This window comes from Elephas maximus, chromosome 12, assembly GCF_024166365.1.
Source record: "Elephas maximus indicus isolate mEleMax1 chromosome 12, mEleMax1 primary haplotype, whole genome shotgun sequence".
Lineage (NCBI taxonomy): Eukaryota > Metazoa > Chordata > Mammalia > Proboscidea > Elephantidae > Elephas > Elephas maximus.
The window spans coordinates 102,406,493-102,432,848 of record NC_064830.1 but is presented as its reverse complement, the minus strand read 5'-3'; the positions used below and the strand labels follow the sequence as shown (position 1 = coordinate 102,432,848).

Genomic DNA, 26,356 nt, shown 5'->3' with positions numbered 1-26,356 from the left:
TGAGCCATCTTTGGGAGAACTAGGAAAACAGTGACTCAAACCATGTTCTGTGGTTCAGACAAGGAAAACAACTAGGGTCAATCCATAAATCCAGTTAATCCGTAAGTCTCTGTCGCTATACAGCGGTCAACGTTCAGTTCCCCAATTACTGTCCCAGTCCTAGGGGTGTGGTCCGTGAAGCGTTTGGCAAACGTGGTGCTAGTCCGCACCAACGGCACATAGAGCATGGGGGCGGGGGAGGCAGCTAGGATGCACGCAGCTGTCTATGACGCACCCCAAGCTCGCTTTACTTGCTTTTTGAATCTACTTATTTTGGGATACTGAACTCAAAGGTCAGAAGGAGATGGATTATACCTCTACTGTCAAAGTGTTCAACAGTAGGCGCTGCAATGGGCTCCCAGCCACAGGACAGTGTGCTAAGCTGTCTCAACAATGGCCCTTCCTGGGTGAAATTTCAGGGGTCTCGTCTATGTCCGCAGTACAAACTGGCTGCTCACAAATACCTCCCAACAATGTAGTTCTGAGAAGACTGCACTCAGAGGCTGCTGCCTCTCAGCTTCTGGATACCACTCAGCCAAGGTTCCTGTGGCCTTCACAGGGCTTTCTGGCTGTCCTGTGTCTTGTATTCCCCTCCCTCAGAAGCAAACCGGCACCTGCATACTGTAGCACGCCCAGGAGGAGCTTCTGGGCCTCACTCAGAGCTGGAGTGATGCAGACACCCAGTAACAAGCCCTCAGCTCAGTCCAGGCCTCACCGGAGCATAGAAGGTGCCCGGTGAGGCACAAGCAGCCACGTACAAGTGCTCGGCACTGCCTTCTCTGGAGATGCCGTGCTCTGTGGGGCTGGGAGAGACCCTCATATCTCAGTGAGGAGCCTGGAGGCAAGAGCAGCTTACCCAAGAGCAGGACAGAGCGTACTCAGGTGCTGAGGGAGACAGGACACTGAGGATCCCACCGCGCAGCCCACGTACCTGTGAAGAACAGGTGCCTCTTGGTGGTCTCCTTCCTCTTCTCCAGGCAGGGGTTGAGCAGGCGCAGCAGCTGGAGCACGCGCTCCTCCCGGCGGGACTCAGTCAGGCAAGCGTCGTTCATGACGAGGTAGGGGTAGATCTTGCCGTTGTGCCCACGGATATACAGCCTCCGGGCCGCGGTGTTGTGTTTCTGCACAATCTCCACCCTGGGCATGAACCTGCCGGGACAGCAACAGTGGGCACGAGCACCAAGGCTCCATTCCTGCCCTAGTCTCTGAGGAGAAAACCGAGCTTCGTGGCAACAGTGCTCAGCGTGGCTGGGGGACGCACACTGTGTGGGCTGTGTGTCTGTTTACTTACTGACACCCCTCCTCGTCCTGACTGGGATGTGGGGTGATTTAAGGTCAGTGGTTGTCGGGTTGGCTCCCGAATCGTGGCGACCCCACGTACCACGGAATAAAACGCTGCCCGGTTCTGTGCCACACCCATGATTGAGTAGAGATAGGACCACTGTGATCCCTAGGGTTTTCTTGGGCTGGTTTTCAGAAATAATCACCAGGCCTTTCTTCCTAGTTTGTCCACGTCTATATAAACTCTACTGGAGGCTGTTGAGCATCACAGCAACACGCAAGCCTCTGGCAACAGACAGGTTGTGGGTGCACATGAGATGCACTGGCCGGGAATCGAACCCAGATCTCCTGCATGGCAAGCGAAAATTCTACCACTGAACCACCAAACAGTACAATATTTTACAAAAGAGGGGTCCCTGCGTGGTACAAATGGTTAACATGCTTGGTTGCTAATTGAAGGTTGGAGGTTAGGGTCCACCCAGAGTCTCCTTGGAAGAAAGGCCTGGCAATCAACTTGTGCAAAGTCAGCCGCTGAAGACCCCATGGAGTGCAATTCCACTCCAACACACATGGGGTCAGTTTCATTCTATGACACGGGGAAGAAAGACAACAAAAGGAAAAGAAAAGGAGACAAGAATATGAAGCCAAAGCTTCAAACTGTGCCTCAGGGTCCAAGGTCAGCAGCTGAAAACGGGCCACTAGTTGGCTCCCAGGATGCCTGCCTGCAGCAGGAAGCTGGGCCGCAGGGTCTGAATGTCGGGAGCAACATCTCCTCTCAGGCCTTAGCCTGGCAGAGGAGGTGACCAACCCTGCCCCGAGGAGCCAGCGTGGGGACGGGCCCGTCTCTGCCTGCCATTTCCTCACTGTAGGCCACTGAGGAGGGAGGGGAAGCTGGGCCCGGGACAGAACAGAGCAGAGTCCATGTCTGACTCCGAGACGGAGAGGAAACACAACCATCCGTTGGGGGAGGCCTCTTCAAGGCACTTTCTGTATTTAATATGAGAAGCAACACATGCCAGTAAATTTTACAATTTTCTGATTCTGTTCTGGGTACTGCGCTTCAAGCGTTTCAAGACTAGAAAACTTTACATTTTCCTAAGTTCTGTGGTGTTTCAGAAAAAGGTACTTCTGAAAGCAAACACCTATTTCCTTCAGTCAAGACACCAAACCTACCCGTCAGCTCAGACAGGAGGGAAGCGCCAAGCGCCAGACCCACTCACCGAGCAATCTTGATGTAATAGTGTGTTGGCTTCGGCATCAAAAACTCCCCAGGAATTTCAACCTCAGCAGTTTGCGCTGAGAAATTGCTCAGGAAGCGGCACTTCTCTTCGATGAGGAAGAATTTTGGGAGCTGCTTGGTCTTGGCCTCCAGGATTTTAATCCATTTCTTCAGTTTAGAAATAAGGTTATGAAGCTTCATGGAGCCAGGGACACTGAAGTCAAAATCTGCAAAATAAACACAATTAAGAACACTTTCAATTGTCTGGGCACGCTCCGTCTCAGCCTCCACTTGACTCAGTGATGTGGACGTCTTAAGACCTACAGTCACTTTTTTAAAAAGTAAAATATGATGGTTCCCATAAAACAGTCACCTAAAGCTTTTTCAGAAAAGTAGTCCACGTATCAAAGGGGAATGTCACAAAGAACTACTCTAAGATGTTGGAAGCATTTCCCTGTGGGACGCATCGGTGTGTTTCAAAGAGCACCTGCGTCGGGTGTTGACTGGTTCATTCCATGAAAGCCTCAGCCTTACGGTGGGCAAGGCCACACGTTCCCCCTGGTGCCCAGCATACGCACCAAGAACTGCAGATTCAGCACTAGAGCCCGCTAGGGAGACAGCAGGGCACACACTGCACCCGGATGGATTTAAAACAAGCCATGGCTGCTACTGCAAAGTCTCCTTCCCAGTTAACAGGATAAATGTTTTCTTCCACATTATTTCAACCTACCCGACGTATATACATACTTTTAACTGTGTTTTTGAAGATACGGCATGTCTTAAAAAGATACTTCAAACGCCTAAAACCAAGAACCACCTATTCTAATGTTTAACGTGTCAGGGATAAATTTTCTAAGACAGTTACAAACGCAGCCATTAAGCAGAAATGTTTCCTTTAGCTCTGGGACGTTTTACAGACGTGTTTTCACATGACAGCCTCTCATATGTGGGTAGGCAGGCAGGTGACAAAAGCCTGTACAGGTTACTCACGTGCCTGAACGTCCTGTCTGGCGCCTGGTGCTCACGGGCAGGAGAGCCCCCACCATGGGCTCCCCAAGTCCAGAGCACAAGCAGGAGGGTGGCACAGACACACACCAGTTCCCCTAGATGTGACCCTGTGAGTAGGCACACAGTGGTGGGGTGGGTGCGCAGGTGCGTGGGGAGGGTTAGGACATCGAGTGACAGATGAAGAAACTCCGGCTAAGACCACACAGTACGTGGCTGAGCCAGGATTGGAGCTACTGTGGGTCTAGGAAAAGGCAAGAACCTGAACCAGGAGCAAGCACTGAAAACACAATCTACCTGTTGTTTCTCCACCAGGACCCACCTAAGTTTACACTGTCAGCTGGAGCCTTGCACCTTTGAGCCCCATGGCCACACCTCACACTGGTTCCCATGAAAACCAAGTGACGGAAGGGATGTGGCAGGCGAGAGGGTGGCTCAGCTGAAAACCCTAACCCCCAGATTGGGGCAGGGCAGCTCTGGCTCCAACACCCCAGTCCTCCAGTGGAAGAGGGGTCTATTGTCTCAGGCTGGTGACACTGACAGCGTCCACCTGTGCTCTCAGCCTGGGTTTTAAACAGAGGCTGCCCACTGCCCCACAGTGACCGTGATAATGACAATGCATGGATGCAATTGGCTTCAATGTTTCAGACTGAGAAGAACAGTGAGTGGAGCCAAACTCACCAGTTGTGAACTGGCCTTTCAGCTTCTGGAAGACGGGGTCCTGGGCTGTGGCCTGGGCCCGCCGGGCAAGGGACTCTGAGGCCGCGCTGGAGAACATGGTAGACACGTTGGACACGTTCTCCAAGCCCACCCCAAACGTGCTCACCAGCTTCTTGACAAAATTGAGAGTGTGGGGGGTGATCTTGGCATCAGACACGGCTCCGCTTTTCTCAAACGCAACCGAGTAGCATTTGGCTAGGCCCTGCTGGAGCTGCCTGAGAACCTGGTGGAAAGAGCCCAGAGACATCTCATAAAACAGCTCTCGATGTAAGCAAGCAACAAAAACACCCTTATCTGCACAGCCCTGTCACCACCAGGCCTGCTTCTGTGTCCACCCGGGGCCTGGCACACAGCGGGCATGAAATCGGTGTCTGCAAAAGAGATGGGGCACCTGTGTGGGTGCCACCGTGAGCTGGTGTTTTGAACAGTGAGAAGTCCAAAATGTTAAAAACAACCCCCCCCCCCGCCCCCAAAAAAACCCCTCTTGTAGTCACGCACATACCCTCCTGGTGGTTAAGCCTGGAAAACAGTTTTCAGCTAGCTTTGTCCTCAACACCACACCTGTGTGCAGGCACACAGAAGCTCCCAGTGGTAACTAGAAGCTGTGGCCCACCCAGATCAACGTCTGGGCAAGGTCTGATTGTTTTCACGTCACCTTAAGGAAAACATCAGTGAGGGGCAGCCAGGCTGCTGAGCAGTGCTTTGGGGCAGTCTTCATCTGGGGGCCGGGGGGGGGGGTCACTGTGACCCCTCCCAGTTCCAGCCCACACCCATAACGCCCCCTGGTGGTGTTTAGTGACTAAGCTCACCAAGTGATCCAGGTAAGCGCTTTAATTGCAAGCAGTGGTTTCTCAACTTCATCTGCTTCACTTATGCTTGTGTGCAGCAGGGTGAACCACTTGCCTGGTTCATAGTTAAATTCAACGGTAAAAGAAACTGTTTATGAAACGACCATGCAGCGGCCTCCCAAGGCAACACAGCTATGAGAGCACAGAGTGCCACAGGCCCCGCGTGAGCGGTTGGTGCCCCCTCTCCGCGCTGGTACCTCCTCAGAGCACAGAGTGCCACAGGCCCCGCGTGAGCGGTTGGTGCCCCCTCTCCGCACTGGTACCTCCTCAGAGCACAGAGTGCCACAGGCCCCGTGCAAAGAGCCGGCGCCCCAGCCCGCACCCAGTACCTCCTCGTGCCAGTTCTCCCGAAACCAGACCATCTGGTCGACGATGCCCTCCAGGGACGACAGCAGGGTGGGGTGCAGCTCCCGCTGCATGTGCATGATTCGGCTGCAGCGCCACATGGGGGCCGTGGCTCTGATGGGCCCTGGATCTGATGCAGAATGGGACTGGTTACCCACTGAACTGGGCTGCTGCTGTCCAGAATCTGAGAGCAACACACACAACGCCAATGTCAGCACCACACTGACCACGTGAGAGCTCAGTGCTCCACGGGACCCGCCAGCCACAGGAACGCGCGTTCCTGACAGTGCGCTACGCACCGAGGCCGCTGCTCTGCGGCAAGCGGGAGACGGCCCTGCTCCGGGGTGAGGGGAGGACCAGCGTGGCTGTCGACACCCTCGCTTCACACCCTCAGCCTCTCTCTTAAGTGTGACTATTTCTAAAATGAGAAATTTAGAAGAATACTTCACAGTACATTCCTTGCTACTTACAGAACTAAGTCTTTGCTCCTACAGTTTACAGAATCTAAGATAAACACGCCTAATAATTTTTTTTTTTTTTTCCATCTAGGAAAATCAAATCGTGTATATAAGTGATACTTTTGAAAACTTGTCATTTGCTCTATGGGAAACAGATTGTAGGCTCCCTAATGCCCCCCTTTCTGGCTTCAGCTAAATCTTAGAACTAAAAAAAATATATATATTTGGTTTAATAAAAACCATGAATCTATTTAAGTAGACCCCCGGAGATCAGAGCTGAACCATACCGCACTATCCGCTAACCCACCACCCAGCCAACGGGCAACTAACTGCACACCCAGCAGACGAAGAGGGGTCCTTAGGTAGACTGGCCTCGTGCCATGAACGTCTGGGTGTTAAAACACTGTGAAGCAAACAGTTGGTCCTTTAACTATTTAGAAAGTACCATGCTTAGTGGGTTAACTGACACCACTAAATGAGTTATTTCTTTACATACTAGGACTATTCAACACAGATTTTTAAAATCTTGTATTCTGACTTAAATTTTTACAAACCTCTGCTAAGACTGCTTTGTGTGCCAATTCTTTTGACAACTGAAAGTGTTCCTTACAACCAGTACAACAGGTACATGGAGTAATTGACATTCACACTGCTCGCTGGGATGTGTTTGTAACCAACGCTGGGATGTGTAAACACTAACGCTGGGATGTGTTTGTAACTAACGAAGCAAGTGAAACTTTATAACTTTCTGTAGCTACAGACTTCACGTACTTTCCCTACCTAAAGGACCCAATCATTCAGGTAAATAAATGCCTTTCTAGCATAGCCAGGGAGAACCACAGACTTCACCCAGGGATCACACGCTGCCTCCCGGCCCCACGTGTCCCTCACTGGCTGAAGACAGGACTGGCCCATGTGCCAGGCAGTGAGCTGAGGGTAGGCTGTGCCAGCCGCCCCTGCCCCCGGACCTACCGCTCTTGTAGCGCTCCCGCTGCTCGATCTTCAGTGTCAGGTACAGCGTCCGGATGGGGAAGTAGACGGCTTGCGGATACACTCGTCCTACCTGCTCAGAGACACGGGGTAGCAGCATCTCTCATCACTGTGTCTCTCAATGGAGACAAGATCACAGCCAACTGGCGTTTGTGCAAAACTGACACCGAGTCATAAACAGAAAGTAAACCTGGCGTGGTGACCTCACACATCAGACCTGACTGATGGGCAGGCGGGACGGCTAGTTTAGCTTTAAGAGGCCCTGCGTTTCACCAAGTCTCCAGGGACGACCTGGGTCGGAAACCGCGCTTTCACCGCACTCTGTACACGGAGGAAGGCAAAACGCCCAAGTCCCTGGCTCTTCCTCAGGCCAATTAACAGAAACATCAGGACACCAGAGTCTTGCTAGGTGCAGTGCACTGGGAACTGGGGACTGACTTTAGTTAACTGACAAGCAGGCCCACTAGCAAATGGCTTTACTTTGTGTAACTACAGTGAGGACACAGCAATGTCCACTCCAGGGAAGAAACGCTCCTTCGGCAGGGCCAAGCAGACGCTATCCTGTTACCCTGGCCCTTCAAAATGTGCCCACCAAATGAAGAAAGGAACAACCTCTAAGTGCCGATGGCCACAGGGTGGCTGGCTATGTACATTAAGACTTGCTCAATGAGTGACAACACCACATGGCAGAAACTTCACCCCAACGGAGCAGCTCTAAGCAAAAAACACAGCTACAGCCTCTCCAGGAAAAAACAAAACCAACTCTGAGTCCCACACTAAGGACGCAAATGTGGAGAGCAAACAGAATGACATGCGGTACATTCTAAAATAGTTCCTGGGCTAGCCACTGACAAAGATACATTCTCTCTGTGATCTTGTAAGAATAAGCACGGTCAAAGGTACTGCATCCCAGATCCAAGTGCATACAAGTTTCCAATGTTTTGGGCCTTCCTCTACACTTCTCACAGGGGAACATTCCAGAACCCTTACCAAATAACAGTCTGTCCAATTCCCCAGCCCCACCCCCAGTCCACACAACCTTCAACATCAGCTGAACTGTACGAAGGGCAACAGGCACCGCAATTATGGGTCGGTTTTAGTCTTAATAAAACCTCTGAGGACCATGACAGGAAATGAAATATAAAACGTCAACCGAATACACATTTCATTGTGAGTAACTCTCAGAGTAGCTATTAGTAATCTTACAGCTTAACAGAATGTTCATTTCACTTGCATCATGTGTGGAAAGACACTTGAGCAAAGACACTGTAACACTGTATCATCCTAGCAGATACCGCGTTTCAGCTACTATGCTCTTCAATAGTTTTTGACTGTGCCTAACATTAAGTGACACCCAAACACTTATATCTCCTTGATCGTTTTCAATCCTTTGAGCTTGTAAGTTTTCCTTCTGGAAAAAAGAAATATGAGATGAAGACAGGATTGCTCTGTGATGAAGACATGGTACTGCTCCCACCTGACTAATGAGGTTCAGGAGCAGCTTGCCCTCGGAGCCGACCAGGCAGGTTAACAGCTGCGGGATCCAGGCCAGCCACTGGATAGGTGGCACCCCAATGCAGTACTTGTCCACAGCGTCAGCCAGGGTGTTTTTGTCATCATCAAAACTCAAAAGCCACAGCACCTAAGACAGAAAGAAAAGTTTTAGAGTTGAATGAGAATCCTGAGGCCCTTAATCAAATGACTTTTTTCCAACATTAAAATATAGAGTAGCTTTACTGACAAGGGGTCACTATGAGTTGGAATCGACTCGACGGCACTGGGTTTGGTGTGTTTTTTTTACTGACAAGTGGAAGATTATCTGCAAAAGGGCCAAAAATATTGCGAAACCTAACGTATAAACCTCACAGTATGAATGAAAACTAAATTTGAACATTGTTTTCATTTTGATTATTTTTAGTGACAATTACTAACAGATCTAAATCTGTCAGCTAGTGGTGGCCAGTTACGCCATGGTTAAAGCAAGCCAGGGCCTGCCAAACTGCTAATTCAAAATGTGTCCTCTAATCAAAACAAAGTGGATTTTTGCTAACAATCTTGGATGACCACCACTCTTGGATCAGGCAGCCACTTCTGGGCAGCCTAGTACTCACAAATGTCAAAAATAATTACATCTAGAAGTCAGCAATTTTGGAACTGGGCATTTCCACAGTTATTACTATAGCTGGTTGGTGTTTCTATGTTGTTGGGTGCCATCGACTCGATTCTGACGCATAGCAACCCCATGTGACAAGAGTAGAGCTGTCCCATAGGGTTTTCTAGGCCATAGTCTTTACAGCAGCAGACTGCCAGGCGTTTCTCTCATGGAGCCGCTGAGTGGGTTCGAACCGCCAACCTTTTAGTTAGCAGACGGCCACAGCAGACCAGAGAGTCACTGTGAGCTACCACTAGTGAACACCCGCTCATGTTCTGCTGTGAGGAGTGTGACCCCACAGCTGAGATACTCTAAGTTCTACCCCCAGACACCCTGGGTCAGCCCATAGGATTTCATCCAGCCTGACATTCCACAGAGAACAGGAATTGGAGTCCTAACACCAGGCTCCAGTCCAGGTTCTGACACTGGAAAAGTCGGGTGACACTAAGTTAGGTCTGGTTTTCTCAACTGTAAAAGAGAACTACGGGTGCACGACATGGACAAACCTTAACACCATGCTGAGCAAAGTCAGTCAGTCGCAAAAGGACAAATTCTATATAATCTCACTTATATGAAACAAATATATAGAAACCAAAGATTATTAGTCATTGCCAGGGGCAGGAGGGAGGGGCAAAGAGAGAATTTTTCCTTCGGGGGCACTGAGTTTCTCTCAATGGTGGTGGAATGATCTGGAAAGGGATAGTGAGAACGTTTGTACGTGAAGCACGTAATCAGTGTAAGTGACCTGCACACGCAGCAATTGTTGGACTGGTGGATGTTTTCCTGTGTGTATTCTCAGCACAACAGAAAGAAAAAAAAGAACAAGAGAGAAAACTATGAAAGACATCTTGGAGTACTGGAAATTAAGAGCTAACACCTGACCAAGCCTCCCACCAGCACGGATTATTAAACAATAGCTAAGTTGGGGTCAAACTTGACAGGTGCCAGGTGGGTTTTGGGCCACGTGAACTATTCTGGCCTCACCTTGGCCAGGTACTTCCTGGATTTGCTCTCATTCTGATGGCGACACGCGTGCAGGTAGCAGGTGATGGCAGAGACGCCGAGGTGCAGCTGCCGCTCCTTCACGAAGATGTTCTCCAGGTAGTCGCCCCACATGGCCCACGCCTTCACTAGGACGTCGTGCATCTGCACGGCTGCCGAAAAGGCTTTGTTCGCTTCCTCAGACCTTTGAGAGGACACAAACCAAAGGGTATGCTATTCGTTGAGTGGGTGTGAAAGTCAGGTAACATAAAACTAGCGGTTTTAAAACGTGCATTTCGGTGGCATTTAGTGTGCTCGCCATGTTGTATAACTGTCACCTGTATCAAGTTCCAAACAGTTTCATCAGCTCAAAAGAGTGCCCGGCGCCCAGTAAGCAGTTGTTCCCCACCTGCCTCTCCCCCGGCCGGCCCCTGGAGACTACCACTCTGCTTTCTGGCTCTACGGATCTCCCTATTCTGGGTATTTCATATAAATAAAACCATGTAATACGTGGCCTTTTGGTTTGGCTTCGTTCACGCAGCATCATGTTTTCAAGGTTCATCCGTGTTGCAGCGTGAATTAGAACGTCACTCCTTTTTAGGGCTGAATAACAACATTTCCTTGTATTGATGGACCACACAAAACCCAGCGCCGTTTTGTTTATCCATTAACTGTTGATGGGTTTTTGGACTGTCTCCATCTGTTGGCCGCTGTGAATAAGGCCGCAGAGGAACAGCCATACACAAGTATTGGTTTCAGCTCCTGTTTTCAGCTCTGGTTGTGTAAGCTAACAGGAGAACTGCCGAGTCATACGGTAATTCTCCATGTTAACTTTCTGAGGATACTGCCAAACACCTATATTAAAATGTCTGTATTAAAAGAAGATCAGAAATCAATAATCTAACCTTACACCTTAAGAAAAAAGAAAACTACACTCAAAGCAAGTAGAAAAGTAAAGAGCAGAGCAGAAATAAATGAAATGGACTGCAGAGAAAAATACAAAAAAATTGATGATACCAGAAGTTGGTTCTTTGGAAAGATCAATGAAAGTGACAACCCATTTGCTAGACTAAGAAAAAAAGAGAGAAGACACAAATTACTAAAGTAAGAAATAAAAGAGGGGACATTCCTACTAAGTTTACAGAAAATAAAAATTTTTAAGGGAATACTATGAACAAATGTATACCAACAAGTTAGTAATCTACAAAAGGACTGATTCCTAGAAAGGTGCAAACTGCCAACTGAGCCAAAAAGAAATAGAGAACCTGAGTAGACCTGAAACAAGTAGAGAGATTGGATCAGTAATCAAAAACTTGCTGGTGGAATGTAAAATGGTAAGTTAAACACAGAATTTACCATTTCATTGTTGTTAGGTGCCATCAAGCCAGTTCCAACTCACAGCAAGCCCACGCGTAACAGAACATAACCCTGCCCAGTCATGTGCCAGCCCCACAACAGCCAGTTATGTTTTAGCCCACTGTTGCACCCACTGTGTCGATCCATCTCATTAAGGGTCTTCCTCTTTTTCGCTCACCCTCTACTTTACCAAGCATGATGACCTTCTCCAGAGATTGGTACCTCCTGATAACGCGTTCAAAGTGAGACAAAGTCTCGCCATCCTTACTTCTGAGGAACATTCTCGCTGTGCTTCTTCCAAGATAGATTTGTTCATTCTTCTGGCAGACCATGGTATATTCAATATTCTTTGCCAACACCATTCAGAGGCATCGATTCTTCTTCAGTCTTTATTCATTGTTCAGCTTTCACATGCATAGGAAGCAATTAAAAATACCACAGCTTGGGTCAGGCGCACCTCAGTCCTCAAAGTGACATCTTTGCTTTTGAACACTTTGAAGAAGTCTTTTGCAGATTTGCCCAATGCAATACATCATTTGATTTCTTGACTGCTGCTTTCGTGGGCACTGATTGTGGATCCAAGTAAAATGAAATCCTTGACAACTTCAGTCTTTTTTCCGTTTATCATGATGTTGCTTATTGGTCCAGTTGTGAGGTTTTTTGTTTTCCTTATGTTGAGATGTAATCCGTACTGAAAGCTGTAGTCTTGGATCCTGTAAGTGCGTGCTTCAAGTCCTCTTCACTTTCCGCAAGTGAAGTCGTGTTATCTGCATACTGCAGGTTGTTAATAAGTCTTCTTCTAATCCTGGTGCCTCGTTTTTCTTCACACAGTCCAGCTTCTCAGATTTGCTCAGCATACAGATTGATTAAGTATGAGGAAAGAATATAACCCTGATGCACATCTTTCCTGATTTTAAACCACACAGTACCCCCTCATTCTGTTTGAATGACTGTCACTTGGTCTATATTCAGGTTCCTCATGAGCACAATTAAGTGTTCCGGAATTCCTACTCCTTGCAATGTTATCCTTAATTTGTTATGACCCACACAGTGGAACGCCTTGGCATAGTCAATAAGACACAGGTAAACATCTTTCTGGTCTGCTTTCAGCCAAGATTCATCTGACATCAGCAATGATAATCCTCATTCCACGTCCTCTTCTGAATCTGGCTGGACTTTCAGGCAGTTTTCTGTTGATGTATTGCTGCGACGATTTTTGAATTATCTTCAGCAAAAATCGCACTTGTGGGTGACATTACTGACATTGTTCAAGAATGCCTGCATTTTGTTGAATCACCCTTCTTTGGAATGGGTACAAATATGAATCTTATCCAGTCAGTTGGCCAGGCAGCTGTCTTCCAAATTTCTTGGCACAGACAAGTGAGCACTTTCAGCATTGCATCCGTTTGTTGAAACATCTGAACTGGTATTCCTAGAGCCTTGTTTCACCAATGCCTTCAGTGTAGCTTGGACTTCTTCCTTCAGTACCATCGGTTCTTAGTTACATGCTACCTACTGAAATGACTGAATGTTGACCAATTCTTTTTGGTACAGTGACTCTGTATTCCTTCCATCTTCTTTTGATGCTTCCTGTGTCGTTTAATATTTTCCCTGTAGAATCCTTCAATATTGCAACTAGAGGCTTGAATTTTTTCTTCAGTTCTTTCAGGTTGAGAAATGCCAAGTGTGTCCTTCCTTTTTGGTTTTCTAACTCCAGGTCTTTGCCCATTTCATTAAAATACTTTGCCTTCACGAGCTGCCTTTTGACATGTTCTGTGCAGCTCTTTTACTTCATCATTTCTTCCTTTTGCTTTAGCTACTCTATGTTCAAAAGCAAGTTTCAGAGTCTCTTCTGACATCCATTTTGGTTGTACTTCGGGACAGATCTTCAAATGTTCTTTCTGACGATGAATGTGACACCATTCCTTTTCATTTTGTCTTTCCCAGCATAGTAGGCTATACGACTGAAATCAAAGTGGCCAACACCAGTTCACTTCAGCTCACTAACCCTAGGTAACCGATCTCTGTGTGTTCCATTTCATTTCTGATGACTTCTAATTTTCCTAGATTCATCCACTTTCTGGTTATTAATGAACGTTTGCAGCTGTTTTTTGTTACTTTGAGTCGTGCCACATTAGCAAACTTAAGGTCCCGAAAGCTTTATTCCATCCATGTCATTGAAATCAGCTTTACTTTGAGGGGATCCCTGGTTGCTAAGTGCTTAAAAACTTAGGCTGCTAACCAAAATGTCAACAGTTTGAATCCCCCAGCTGCTCCCTGGAAACCCTATGGAGCAATTCTACTCTGTCCTATAGAGTCATTATAAGTCAGAATCGACTTGATGGCAGCAGGTTTTTCATCTATTTTGAGGAGACAGCTCTTCCCTAGTAGTATTTTCAGTGCCTTCCAACCTGAGGGGCTCATCTCCCAGCACTGTATCAGGCAACGTTTGCACTGCTACTCATAAGGTTTTCACTGGTCAATTTTTTTAGAAGTAGATTGCCAGGTCCTTCTTGCTAGTCTTAGTCTGGAAGTGCCGCTGAAACCTGTCCACCATGGGAAACCCTCCTGGTATTTGAAACCCCAGTGCCATAGCTTCCCAGCATCATAGCAACACACAAGCCACCACAGTAAGACAATCTGACGGATGGGTGGTATATTCTAAAATTAGTGTGTGCTAACGGTCATACAGAAAACCCTGGTGGCATAGCGGTTAAGTGCTATGGCTGCTAACCAGAAGGTCAGCAGTTCAAATCCACCAGGCACTTGGAAACTCTAAGGGACAGTTCTACTCTGTCCTGTAGGGTAGCTATGACTCGGAATTGACTCGAAATGGCAACGGGTTAATGGTCATACAACACTGTGAATACACTAAAACCCACTGAATGTTACACTTTCAAATGGAGAATTTTTCTCATGTGAATTCCACGTCATTGCTTCGTTATTTAAAAACAAGCTAAAATGTAATCCTTGTACACTCGAAACGTGAAAAAGTAGGCTTTAGTGCTTTATACATGTCAACAGGTAGCATTTTGTAAGTATACTTTTTACAAAATGTTTATTTCTCTACAAGAGGGATCAGGAACCCTTTTCTGTGAACAGCCAGACAGTTCAAGTGTTTTGCCTTTCCGGCCACATGGTCTCTGGCACAACAACTCAACTATTCAACTCTGGTATGGTAGTGTGCCAATACCGCTTCATTTACAAAGCCCGGAGGCTGGCTGCTTTGGCCTGCAGGCCAGTGAACTAATCTCTGCTCCAAAACAAGAACACATCTCCCTAAGAGGAATCAACTCTTCCAAAATGTCAGGCTTAGAAAGTGACGAAATTAATCCTTGTTAACAACAGTTTTGTGTTCAAGCAACTTGTTTTTAAAAAAGCTTTTTAAGCACCACACGTTAAATTGGCTTATCTATCTGCTGAAAGCCACTATCTCTACAGTGGTACAAAACCTTAAATATTATACCTGACTGTCTCTAAATCATACTAATTTCTGCCTCGGGCTTCACATTGGTTTCAAGTTAAAAATCATCTATTTAAACATTCCTTTCAAGTTTTCTCTGTTACCCTCCTCCCAAGTAATATACCTACTTGCTGATCTGAGCCAAGAACATTTCAAGTTAGAAATCATCTATTTAAACATTCTGTTCAAGTCTTCTCTGTTACCCTCCTCCCAGATAATACACCTACTTGTTGATCTGAGCCAGGAACATTCCCTTCAGTGCATAAAATTCAGCTGTCATTTCTTTTGTGAAGTATTTCAAGTTTGTAGATTCAATAACTTCAAGGCCCTGTTTAAATAACAAAATGAAGAGAGAAAAATTCTTGAAAATTCCTCAATCAACAGTAACATCATAAAAACATTTATCAAGGCAGTAAGTCCTTAATATCATTGACAAGTATACCCGAAACTGGTAACAGACTTGCCTACCGTGATTCCTTGCTGTCCGGCCTGTAAAAACCAAATGAAACCCGCTGCCGGGAGTTGATTTCAACTGACAGAGACCCTGTAGGACAGAGTAGAACCGCCCCACGGGGTTTCTAAGGTTGTAATCTTTATGGAAGCAGACTGCCACACCTTTCTCCCCCGGAGTGACTGGTGGGTTTGTACGACTGACCTTTAGGTCAGCAGCCGAGGGCTTGACCGGTGTGCCACCAGGGCTCCTCAGGTAGGATTTAAACGGAATCACTAAATGCCAAGCTGAATCCCAGACACTTAGTGAATTACTATCTCCAAATTTTTTGTCTAGTCACAGTTTCATGGATTTTATTAGCGTTTCCCTGAGCATAATCACAATCTACCTCACACTTACACAATCCGGTCATTTCCACACTCCCACAGTGGAGAGCTTTCCTCGCACCTACCTGCATGCACTCGTTCTTCCCCATGACCCCTGCCAGCTGGAGATAGCATTTGACTTGCTGTCGAATCTTTTGGAAGCAATCCACGATAGGAACGGTTGGAATAGTATGAATACGACTTAATATGTCCAGAGCCACGTTGACCAGTCCTTGCTTCCGGGCGATTTTTCCATACTGGATGATCGCTGAAGCTGAGGCGTGAACCCCAAGCATGGCATTATTTGAACTGGGATCGTGCTGAGAACTATTTTCATACGCAGTCACGATAGCTAGAGAGTAAAGAAAATGAATCGTCAGTCTACTTCACGCACTTTCCAGTGCTTTCCAACAAAGTTTAAAGAAAAAATGAGAAACGCATGTGGCTTATGACAATGACAATGAGAAGCTCTGGGATCCACCCTAGTTACTTTTCCTTGTATTTCATGTTAAAAGTAAATTATACAAGGGACTGTTGAGTTTGGCATCACCATCTTGACTACCTAAATCATGAAATGCCAACGGTTGTCTTAAACATACGTGCCTGGCAGGGTTTGGGGATGAGAAAGGGGGCCAGGGAAACCGGAAAAGGCTACAAAGATCCACCTGAGAGCAGCTTCTTCTCAGGGCGGGGTGGGGCTTCGAAACCAAGGGTGTTATCACCCCAAGCTCTGAGCTCACTGCCCATGCCCGAGGCGTGCAGGCAGTGTCTAGGAGCAGTTCTGTTTTACCCAAAAAAATGTGCCAGGTGGGGGGAAAAAAATCTTCCCACCTTTCACCACCTACCTCTTTACCCCGGCCATCCCCACCCTCACCTACCATCCCTGCCCAAAAATAGAAAATCTGGGAAAAGAGAGACCAGAGCAGACATGATACCAGAAGGGCGGCGTCTGGGCAGTGACATGATGAGTGCATGCCGGCCCAGGCGGCTTTACCCTGGTAATGGTGCTGGCGCCACATGAAGATGCTGCTCCAGTGGGACAGGTCGTCCGACACGATGGGCAGCCGGTTCCGCCACGTCTTCACCACCGTCTTCATGTCGTGGAGGCTGTTGTTCCGCCCCAGGTTGGTCGGCTGCAAACCTGCGTTTATCTGGGCAGCTTCCTGAAGTTCAATAATTTGCTGGGCTGCCTAGACGGAACCAGCATGGGATGCCAAAATCAGCTTTTTATTTAAGCTCAAATGAGGAGAACAAATTACAGGGGCCATTGGGAACCTGACTACCAAAGGAAGCACCCCAACTTACAGATACCTTAGATGCCACATTTAACTTATTCCTCACTCCCACCCTACAAACACCACTCTCTCCCTGACCCACCCCCCTCCCACCACTTTTACAACCTCACCTCTGCGGCTACTGAGAGGTGGGAGACCACGGTGTAGGTCCCAAATCTCACTGATAGGTGGCCCCCAAAACCAGTCTTTTCCATTCCCTTTGCCACCAGCCACACACAGCTCCTCATCTATCCATGTCTAAGATCAGGACAGCCTAGTCTCCCTGCCCTGAATCAGTCTCTCCTCCCACCAACACGTGGCTTAAACCCCATAGCCATATTCGGCACCTTCAAGTACGGCTCTGATGGTCTCCTTGGGCTGATATGCCCACTGCCATCAAGGCGATTCTCATTCACGACGGCCTCACGTGTTACAGAGTTGAACTGAGCTCCACAGAGTTTTCCTGGCTCTAATCTTTACAGAAGTAGGCTGCCAGGCCTTTTTTCCACAGCACTGCCGAGTGGGTCTGAACTGCCAGCCTTTAGGTTAAATAGCCAAGTGCTAATGGTCGACGATACCGAGAGATCTTCTGGGGCTGATATATACACCACACCTCCAATCACGTCCCTTACAACTCTATCGACACTGCTATCCTTTACCCCAAACCTCTGATGCCATCTCCCTCGCCTGGAAGGCCCGTGGACACCACCTCCGCCTGTCCAGTCTTCCAGCTGCACTCCGTCTCCTTATTCCTTGGCTTCCTGTGGCCACGGGGATTCCTCCCTTTTCCAAATCCTTCTTTTCTGTTCTACCACACTGCACTGAATCGGTCTCCCTTCTGTTTTTAATTTAGCTTCTTACGTATATGGCCTCTCTCTCAGGGTGGGTACCCCTTAAGGTAGAATCTACATTTACAAAGTTTCTGAAGCTGCCAAACATTGAAATCAATTTTTTAAAACTTAGTGAAATACTATATACCATAAATGCTATGTATAATGAAATCAGCCACTGTTTCAGTATTTCTAAGTCTGGAGAAAAGCTCCTTATTTCGTTTATTTATTCTTTTAAATAAGTACTTCTCTACCTCATTCTCTCCTTTCCCCCCGTCTCATTCTGTGCCTGCAATCTAACTAATCGAAAGAGTGGTAAAAGCTTAAAATGAGGTGCTGTAACCGGGTCTCCTACAACGTTCTCGCCGACGTCTCTGCTTTCTGTGTGAGCTCTCAGCTCCGTGAGCGGATGAGGCCATCACTGGGAGGCAGAAATCTTCTCTCCAAGTGCAGCCAGATTCGTCCATAACCAAACTAATCTGCACATACTTATCGAGCATCAAGCATGAGTGAAGCAGTGAAAGAGAAAACTGCCTTTAATTTCACTTCCCAAATACTTAAATCAGGATTATGTCTTAGATGCTGTATTTTACACTCTATGCTTTAAACATACAACTACCAAAACCAAACCAAACCTGCTGCTATCGAGTCAGAACTACACAACACATAGTTTCTAAACGTCACGTAGACCTTTGTAATTACCGTTTCCTGCACTGACTGCCCTAACGGCTCACACATGAGCAACTTCGTCCTGTCTCTTTGTGCAACACTGTGTCTAACAGCTACAAGAACAGGCACCATCTCTGCACTTCTAGAACATGCAGGGGAAAGTCCACCCTTAATAAAAAGCTTGAGAACATTTTAAGAACCTGGATTACAAATGTTGTTTATCTCCGAAATATTAACTTCATGCACACCTTCAGAAAAAGCAAGATGTAGCAGATACATAATAGAAAAAATTCAAAACGAAATTAGCAACAAATTGTTTCAATGAACTTGTTATCCACTCTAGAGAGGAAAATCTAAATACATTAATCAACAATTATACTGTGATAAAAACCAATGTACTGGTTTAATCTCAAAACTACTCTTTCAAGAGAAAACGAGCGTAACAATTCTGAATTACCGCCTCGCATCGGCCTACACTGCACTCATCCGGCAATACTGGTGGCAGCTCGGTGCCAGAGAGAAATGGGACAAAAGCGGCACAGCCCTGGGAGGAGGAAGACAGCGTTGTGTGGGGAACAGCATGTGGGAGTGACGGCACCTGGATTCTAGTAGCTGAAGGGTGGCTGGTGAGTCTGGAAAAATGTTCTTGGGCAACTAATTATTAGGGACAGTGAAGGTGACGGAAGAAGCCGGGGCAGTGTTCAGAGTCCCAGAGGACCAGGGACCTTTGTTGCCAGAACAGTGGTGTCTCAATGATGGCAGTATAAACCAAAACCAAGCTAGCTGCCGCTGAGCGGAGTCTGACTCACGGCGCCCCTGCGTGTGTCCGAGTGGAACTGTGTGCCATGACGTTTCCAAGGACTCATTAGTTGGAAGTAGATCACCAGGCCTTTCCTCCGAGGACTCGAATCTTCAATCTTTCAGTTAGCAGCTGAGTGCATTAACCATGCGCGCCACCCAGAGACTCTAGATGGCTGTATAGAGGGCATCAGAGTAAATCGCTAAAGCAAAAACCGAAACCATCAGAATTACTCCTGAGGATGTCTTCAACAGCCAGGAAGCTGCAAAAACGAGACGCAACGCTTCTTTCTTGGACCCTGGCCTTCCTTTCCCAGAGGACCAGTTTAAGTGGGGAAGGTAAGAAGCAGGTGAAGGGCGTTTCTCTTTGCTGTCCGTTTAGGCGCTCCGCTGTGTTGGGCTGGGGAGGTTGTGCTCACCTGAGCATCCCATACCCTGGAGGCGGGGGGCTTACCTGGAGAAGGGGTGTGTGCACGTGGGACACCACGTGGGGGAGGCGACGCCACTCGCGGATGGCCAAGCTGCTGGCCATCTCTACCAGCCTCTCGATGAAGCTGAGCTGCTGCTCCTCGGGGTGGCAGATGGCCAGGTAGCCTCGGTACATGTTCACCTTCCAGGCCATCTCCTTCGGACAACTTACTTCTACCTGGAGGTGAGAGAGCATCACAGAGGTGGCCACTGCTTCCCTTCACAAAATGGGGCTCAAAGAAAAAAAAAGCGCTTTTGTAGCCAATTAAGCAAAGTAAGAAACAGAAACAGAAATTAGGCAGAAAGCAGACATTTATTTTCTTTAGAGTAGTTATGCATTCAGACCGCCTCTCTGCCCCGCCTCCCCCCGCCCCCACCACCTGCTTTCCAGACACCACCGAGCAACCAGTCTCTAGCTGTGATGGCATGTCACTGGCTCCTGTTCACAGATATGTCACCCCGGTGAACGAGGGTGGGGCGGGCTCACCTGCACCAGTGCCTCCTTCATGGCGGTCCAGTTAGAGACCCGCCAGGCGCACTCCAGGACAAGGTACGGGTTTATGTGGCCCTTGGACTGGCCGTACTCCGTCAGGGCCTCCCACTGGTTCAGCTCTTTAGAGCACCTACAAAGCCCGGGATTGAAAAGGAAAAGCTCAGTGACCAACGTGCCAACAGAGACGGAAAGGTCAGAGGGGAGGGTTGCAGCTCGTGTATTTCTGTTCCAGAGAAGAAAAAACCTGACACGGAGAAGGGCACTTTCTGGGGACACGAGGCTTCCACATCAAGGTGAACCACCTGTCTCTGGAAGGAAACTGCTTGCCGAGAACACCAAGCCCCGCCCCAACATGGCCCAGAGCCCAAAGCACCAGAACCAGTAATGGACACTTCTAATTATGACTCAAGACTTTCACAGTTGCTTATACTTCTAGTTACCAGTCAAGATTTTAGAAGTTGTTTGTTCTTTCCTTTGAGAGGCCATAAATAAAGTAACCAAGTCCCCTTTTAAAAAAGTTCATCCTGAGAAAATTTACAGAGACGTCGGCTGCTTCCCTGACCTCCCCCGTCACCCCTGCAGACATCCAGCACGGTGGCAGCTCACCGAATCCAGTGGTCTTCCCAGAGCTGGTACTCCGGGAAGATGGCAGGGGACGCAGTGCTCCTCTCGTGCTCCTTTTTGGCCTTATCCATTGCCTTTTCATAGGACTCTTGTGCCTAAAGGAGTCAACAATGCTTTCAGCCCACTGTCCAGCCAGAGACACACCCTTCCCACCGCCGCTGCTCGACTATCTGGGGCTGGTTGGATCACAGACTCGAGAGCCCCTCATACTCTCCTCCTGGGTCGCTTACACCAAGAGTCTCCATTGCAAGAGAACAGAAAATGGGGAAAGAGAAGTTGTGGGGGCATGTAATTCCCCACCCAGAAGGGAAGGTGGAGAGCCTGCAGCTCAGTGTCCCACAAAGAGCTGGGAATCACATCCTGTGACAGCGGCCATATCACGAGGACAGGACAAATACAAGGATGACACTGTCAACACTCAACACAACCCACCTAAACGCACCCCAACACGGCCCGTGACTGCAAACAAGAAGCATATTAACAACTAAATCAAGGGTTTAGGTCCGAGCTTCACAAATATTCATGGAATGTACACAGACTTCTCTCATATTAAATGTCAATCAAAGGGCCTTAATTTGTAGAATAAATGCTTTAATGTGAACTCTGACTTTAGCACATTCTATGGAAGAATCACCTAGGCCGCCAGCTGCCCCGCCCGGCAGCGGTACCTGTTCAAAGAAGCCATGCTGCTCGTAGGCAATCGCCGTCGCTGTCTCCGAATACTTGCAGCGCTTCTGCCACAAGCCAGCCCACATGTCCTCCTCTTGCAACAGCGAGTACAGCTCAGCAAGGGAGTCCAGGATTTCCTGAGTGTGCACAAGGAACATTGTTTTCGATACAGCAATTCATTGCATTTTAATTTAACCCCCCCTGGAAGGTGCTCATGGACACTGCCACATCATTTGAAGGGAAGAGCAGGTAACCATCAAGCCAAGGGCCCCTCACCTGCTGTGGCGGAGTGATGCTCTCCTGCTCATAAAACTCAGTTGTCTGCTTTGGCTTGATCTGAAGACTCAGCCCCTTTTCAAAGGCCTGGTGCTCCAGCATCAGTGTGGAGCGGAACCAGAGGTTGTGTGTCTTCCCCAAGTACTTCAGCACGCAGGGTCTGATGGGGATGGGGGGCACACACTGCGACATGGCCTCCACAAAGCAGTTGAGGGCGCTTGGCTGGCAGTCGCGCTGCACCTGGTGACTGCCGCTGCAGAGGAACGGGCTGATCTCGCCGGCCAGCGCCTGGAGGAGGGGCACGCCAGAGAGGCTTCGTCGCAAAGTCAACGAGCCATTTCTCTCAGCATCTATGAGTATTTTGGGTAATTCACCCTTAACGGTTTCTTCATCCTTTGAAATGTAATCAAGACTGTTTTCCTTCATAAATACTTAATAAAGCTTAAACTACGTTTTTTCAAAGTAGAATTTTTCAAAATTGTGGTAAAGACAAATATAACAAAACTTTTACTAACTCAATTTTTAGATGTACAATTCAGTGACACTGAGTGTGTTCGTCACGTGCACGGCCATCACCACCGTCCTCTCCCCAGTTGTTCCCCCACCGTTACCAGGCACTCAGAGCCCTCTGGGCAATGACTCCTCCCACCTTTGGTAACCACTAACAACCTCTGGTCTCTACATAGCTGCCTATTTCATATACGTGGGATCATACAATATTTGCCTTCTTGCGTCTGGCTTTTTCCACTCAGCATAGTGTTTTCAACGTTCATCCGTGTGGTGGCATCTATTAGGACTGCATTTCTCTTTATGGCTGAATGATATTCCACTGTACGTATGCATCACATTTCAGTTGTCCATTTATGTGTTCACGGAAATTTAGGTTGTTTCCACCTTTCAGCTATTGCAAACAGTGCTGCAACGAATGCTGGCATACACAAGGCTGGGTTTTGAACATATACTTACATGTTGCTGTCTGTCAGACAGAATTTTCCAGAGTCTAGGAAAGAGCTGGACCCACGTCTTCTCCGCCAGCGTTGTGGAAATGTGGCACAGCTGGACAAAGGCGCTGAGCAGGGCTCCAGTCTAGACACAAGGAAGGCAGCTTAGGTGGCCGTGGGTACGGGTTCGACATCCCGCCACGTGATGCCCCTCCCATCCAGGCCCTGAAGACGCTGCCTATCTCATATCTTAACAAATGTTCCTCCCTTTTCAAGACCTGACCAAATGTCTCCTCAGAGCAAAAGCACGTGGGTTCTGATACCAGAAACCCTTGTTGTGCTGAGCCATTGGGCACAGACTCGGTCGAGGCCCATCAATGGCACGCCCGAATTTGTTCCTGCATTTCCTAACGTCATCAGTTCCGCCATGTCCAAGAAGGGCAAAAACACCAACAATGTGGAAACCACAAATAAAGGGACACAGATGTCACCAAAGCAGGGGTGACAGAAAATACGAACAGGAAATAGGAAATGCACATGCAGGGGAGATGAATTATTTGCCTACAGGCACAAACGTGATCAACAAATCAAGAAACCCCACAGGTGAGTCTTTGCAGCTGACAGTGGACAAGGACTAAGGAAGTCACTGACTGGAGAGAAGCCTGCACGGCCGGAGCCCCAGTCGGGAACGGCTGGCCCAGGGTCATGTCACATCCACAGACATGCTCATCCAAAGAGTTTATCAAAAGAGTAAAAACAGAACCTACAGGCTGGGGAAAAAAAAAAAAAACTTCAGAAACAATGTATCTGTTGAGAGTCAAATCTCTAAAATTTACAGAAAAAATCAACAACAAAAAGACAAATGATTATAAGATGGGCAAAGCACGTGAACAAAAACTTCACCAAAGAGGATATTCAAGGAGCCAACAGACACATGAAAAGGTGCCCCTGATCATTAGCCATTAAAACCAAAACCAAACCCGTTGCTGTCAAGTTGATTCTGACTCATAGCGACCCTACAGGACAGGGTAGAACTGCCCCATAGAGTTTCCAAGAAGCGCCTGGTGGATTCGAACTGCCGACCTTTTGGTTAGCAGCTGTAGCACTTAACCACTACGCCCCCTGTGGGATGCAAATTAAAATTACAAATTACAATGAGATACTACCTCACCCCTGCTAAAATGGCACTGATTAAAAAAACAAAAAAAGGTAACGACAAGTGTTGGCAAGGATGTGGAGAGACTGGAACCTTTTTCCACCGCTGGTGGTTCTGTAAGATAGCACAACCACTATGGAAAATGGTATGGTGTGTCCTCAAAGAACTTGAAATAGAAATACATCATGACCCAGCAATCTCTCACTGCTAGATATGTACCCCAGAGACCTCACAGAAGGGACACAGACAGACACAAGCAAACACACCTATACTCACTGCAGCATTATTCACAATGGCAAAAAAAAAAAAAAAACCGGAAACAGCCTTAGTGCCCATCAACAGATGAATGGATAAGCAAAACGTGGTGCACACATACAACAGAAAGCTATACGACCATAAAGAACAACGGTGAGTCCGCAAAACAAGGGGACTAGAGTAGTGGAAACAACCAACCAGAACATAAAGAGAATGACACGTTGTCAAAAACGTAGCTACTGTCACTGAACAACTTATGCGGAAATTGTCATATGGGAACCTAACTGACTCTGTAAGCTTTTACCAAAAACAGTAAAATATTATTAAAAAAAAAAAAAACTCCTAAGTATTTGATTCGTAGGGTGCCCTTTGAGGAGATACCACCACTCAGGACCACTATGAGATGAGCCTTGTGTCTCCAGCAGCTCTGTGCTTAGCCCCTCCCACGGCCCCCAGGGCCTTGCGGCTCCAGATCAGTTAGCCAAAGTTCACGCGATGGTAGGAGAGGCACAGGGCTTATCCAAGACCACACTGGGTCACTCAGATACAAGTTCAAAATCGGTCATCTCAGCCCTGGGAATTCCACAGCTGCATGGCTTGTCCTAGCTTACACACTCACAGAAAGGGGGTGAACAAGTATGTGGATACAACAGGGAGGAACACAGGGCTGGAAAAGCAGGCCATAGCGGCTAAGATCAAGACTGAGGTTCCCCTGTGCGGCCATGTCACTGTGCCCTGACCACCAGCCCAGAGAGCCGCCAAGGCCCCACAAGGGTACATGCAGCAGAGGTGTGACCACTGAGCCAAGAAAAGGTTTTAAGCCAGAAAAACCAATATCTACTCTTCCAGCAACGTACTTTCAAAGCATTAACCTTAAGCTGATGGGCCTGTAGACCTTCCACGACCCTCCACGAGATTACGCCAACATAAAGACGGCTCAGCACTGACGAGGGCTTCTGATTGTGGATCATGGATCCACTGCCCTTTTCCTGGCAGTGATGACAGGACGGGTGGGTCTAGGAAGGTCCCTGGTCTATGACAATGAAAGCCTGTCACGGATGATCTGGTCTCCACTTCACACCTCAGGAGACCATTGTGTTAGATGCTTATCCAAGACTACACTGTTGTCACTCAGATATTAGTTCAGAATTTGATTTAACGCTAAAATTCAAGATAAGTCACCAAATTTAAATGCAAAAGTATTTGTAATAAGTAGCTTGTTCATGATTTTACTTCAGCTGGCTTCTGATATGAACAGAATAATCTCTATTTACTTATAACCCTTCAGAAGTGACTTGGTATACGGAGTCTTAACTAATTCTTTCACAGCCATTATCTGAAAACGATCATACTTATAATTAACCCCAGGGTCTACGGAAGCCAAAGAATTTCTATCTGGCTAGATCTCAAAATGGATGTGCTGGAGCTCCCCCCCACCCCAACACACACACACACAAAACGGGACTCAATTTGCCATATTAACCTGTTCTTGTTTCCTCGTCTTTTACTGCACTTGAGAAATAATCTAGCATATGTCTCCCCACATATTTTTAAGCAAAGCATTTTACATCTCTAGTAAGGGGCAGCGGTGGAGAAATTACCCTCTCTTTTCTTATCTTCTCTCACAAGACACTGTAACTACTTTCGCAAATCTATGTAAATGTTTCATGTTTCAATTGAAGTAAGAAAGTTAAGTGTAACTTATAAAAGAAAAATCCACACTACAGTGGAATCAGCTTGACTTAGGATTCCAAGTTCTCAGCGGGGAGCGGGGGAGAAGGTGGAGGGAAACTATACTTCAAGCCCGCATACAGACCTTCACTTCCCGAAGAGTATCGAGAAATTTGTCATGCCTGTTGGTTAACATGTGCAGCTGGTTTCCAATGTCCTTTTCAGAAAGTTCTTTGGTTTTGGGTGTGCTAGTCTGATCTCCGGGAGCTAGTTCAATATCAATCTCCACATCCTAAAAAAACAAAAAGAAAACCAAAAAGGTAAAATAAAGTAGAACAAACACAACTCCTATATGCTTCTTTATTACATTTTTGGCAAGTAAAATTTTGCTAGTTTCCTGGAAGTTCATAACTACTTAAACAATCTTCCTTGAACTCTAACACAAACAAACAAAAACCAGGTTAACTACAGCAGTCCTCTCTCTTTCGTTTTAAATGTCGGTATGAAATATCGCTATTATGCTTTCATATTTGGGTTAAGGAAAGCAAAATGAAAAAAC

General features: G+C 47.3%; 1 protein-coding gene across 4 annotated transcripts in view; it reads right to left on the bottom strand.

Moving 5' to 3' along the window:
- The window catches only part of TRRAP (transformation/transcription domain associated protein), a 126,917-nt gene that overhangs the window by 7,527 nt on the left and 93,034 nt on the right, over window positions 1-26,356 (bottom strand). For 2 of the 4 annotated variants that reach the window (XM_049902657.1, XM_049902656.1), the window contains exons 51-67: window positions 25,943-26,089; window positions 22,741-22,860; window positions 21,775-22,062; window positions 21,498-21,635; window positions 20,812-20,924; window positions 20,200-20,335; window positions 19,699-19,890; window positions 16,668-16,863; window positions 15,760-16,025; window positions 15,085-15,185; window positions 10,042-10,243; window positions 8,383-8,547; window positions 6,888-6,978; window positions 5,442-5,641; window positions 4,226-4,487; window positions 2,541-2,766; window positions 971-1,188 (exon numbers count right to left, since the gene is read on the bottom strand). In XM_049902657.1, coding sequence (XP_049758614.1) covers window positions 971-1,188; window positions 2,541-2,766; window positions 4,226-4,487; window positions 5,442-5,641; window positions 6,888-6,978; window positions 8,383-8,547; window positions 10,042-10,243; window positions 15,085-15,185; window positions 15,760-16,025; window positions 16,668-16,863; window positions 19,699-19,890; window positions 20,200-20,335; window positions 20,812-20,924; window positions 21,498-21,635; window positions 21,775-22,062; window positions 22,741-22,860; window positions 25,943-26,089 — 3,061 coding nt within the window. The remainder of the gene's footprint in view (window positions 1-970; window positions 1,189-2,540; window positions 2,767-4,225; window positions 4,488-5,441; window positions 5,642-6,887; window positions 6,979-8,382; window positions 8,548-10,041; window positions 10,244-15,084; window positions 15,186-15,759; window positions 16,026-16,667; window positions 16,864-19,698; window positions 19,891-20,199; window positions 20,336-20,811; window positions 20,925-21,497; window positions 21,636-21,774; window positions 22,063-22,740; window positions 22,861-25,942; window positions 26,090-26,356) is intronic. The other 2 variants (XM_049902659.1, XM_049902658.1) reach the window with 1 other exon arrangement.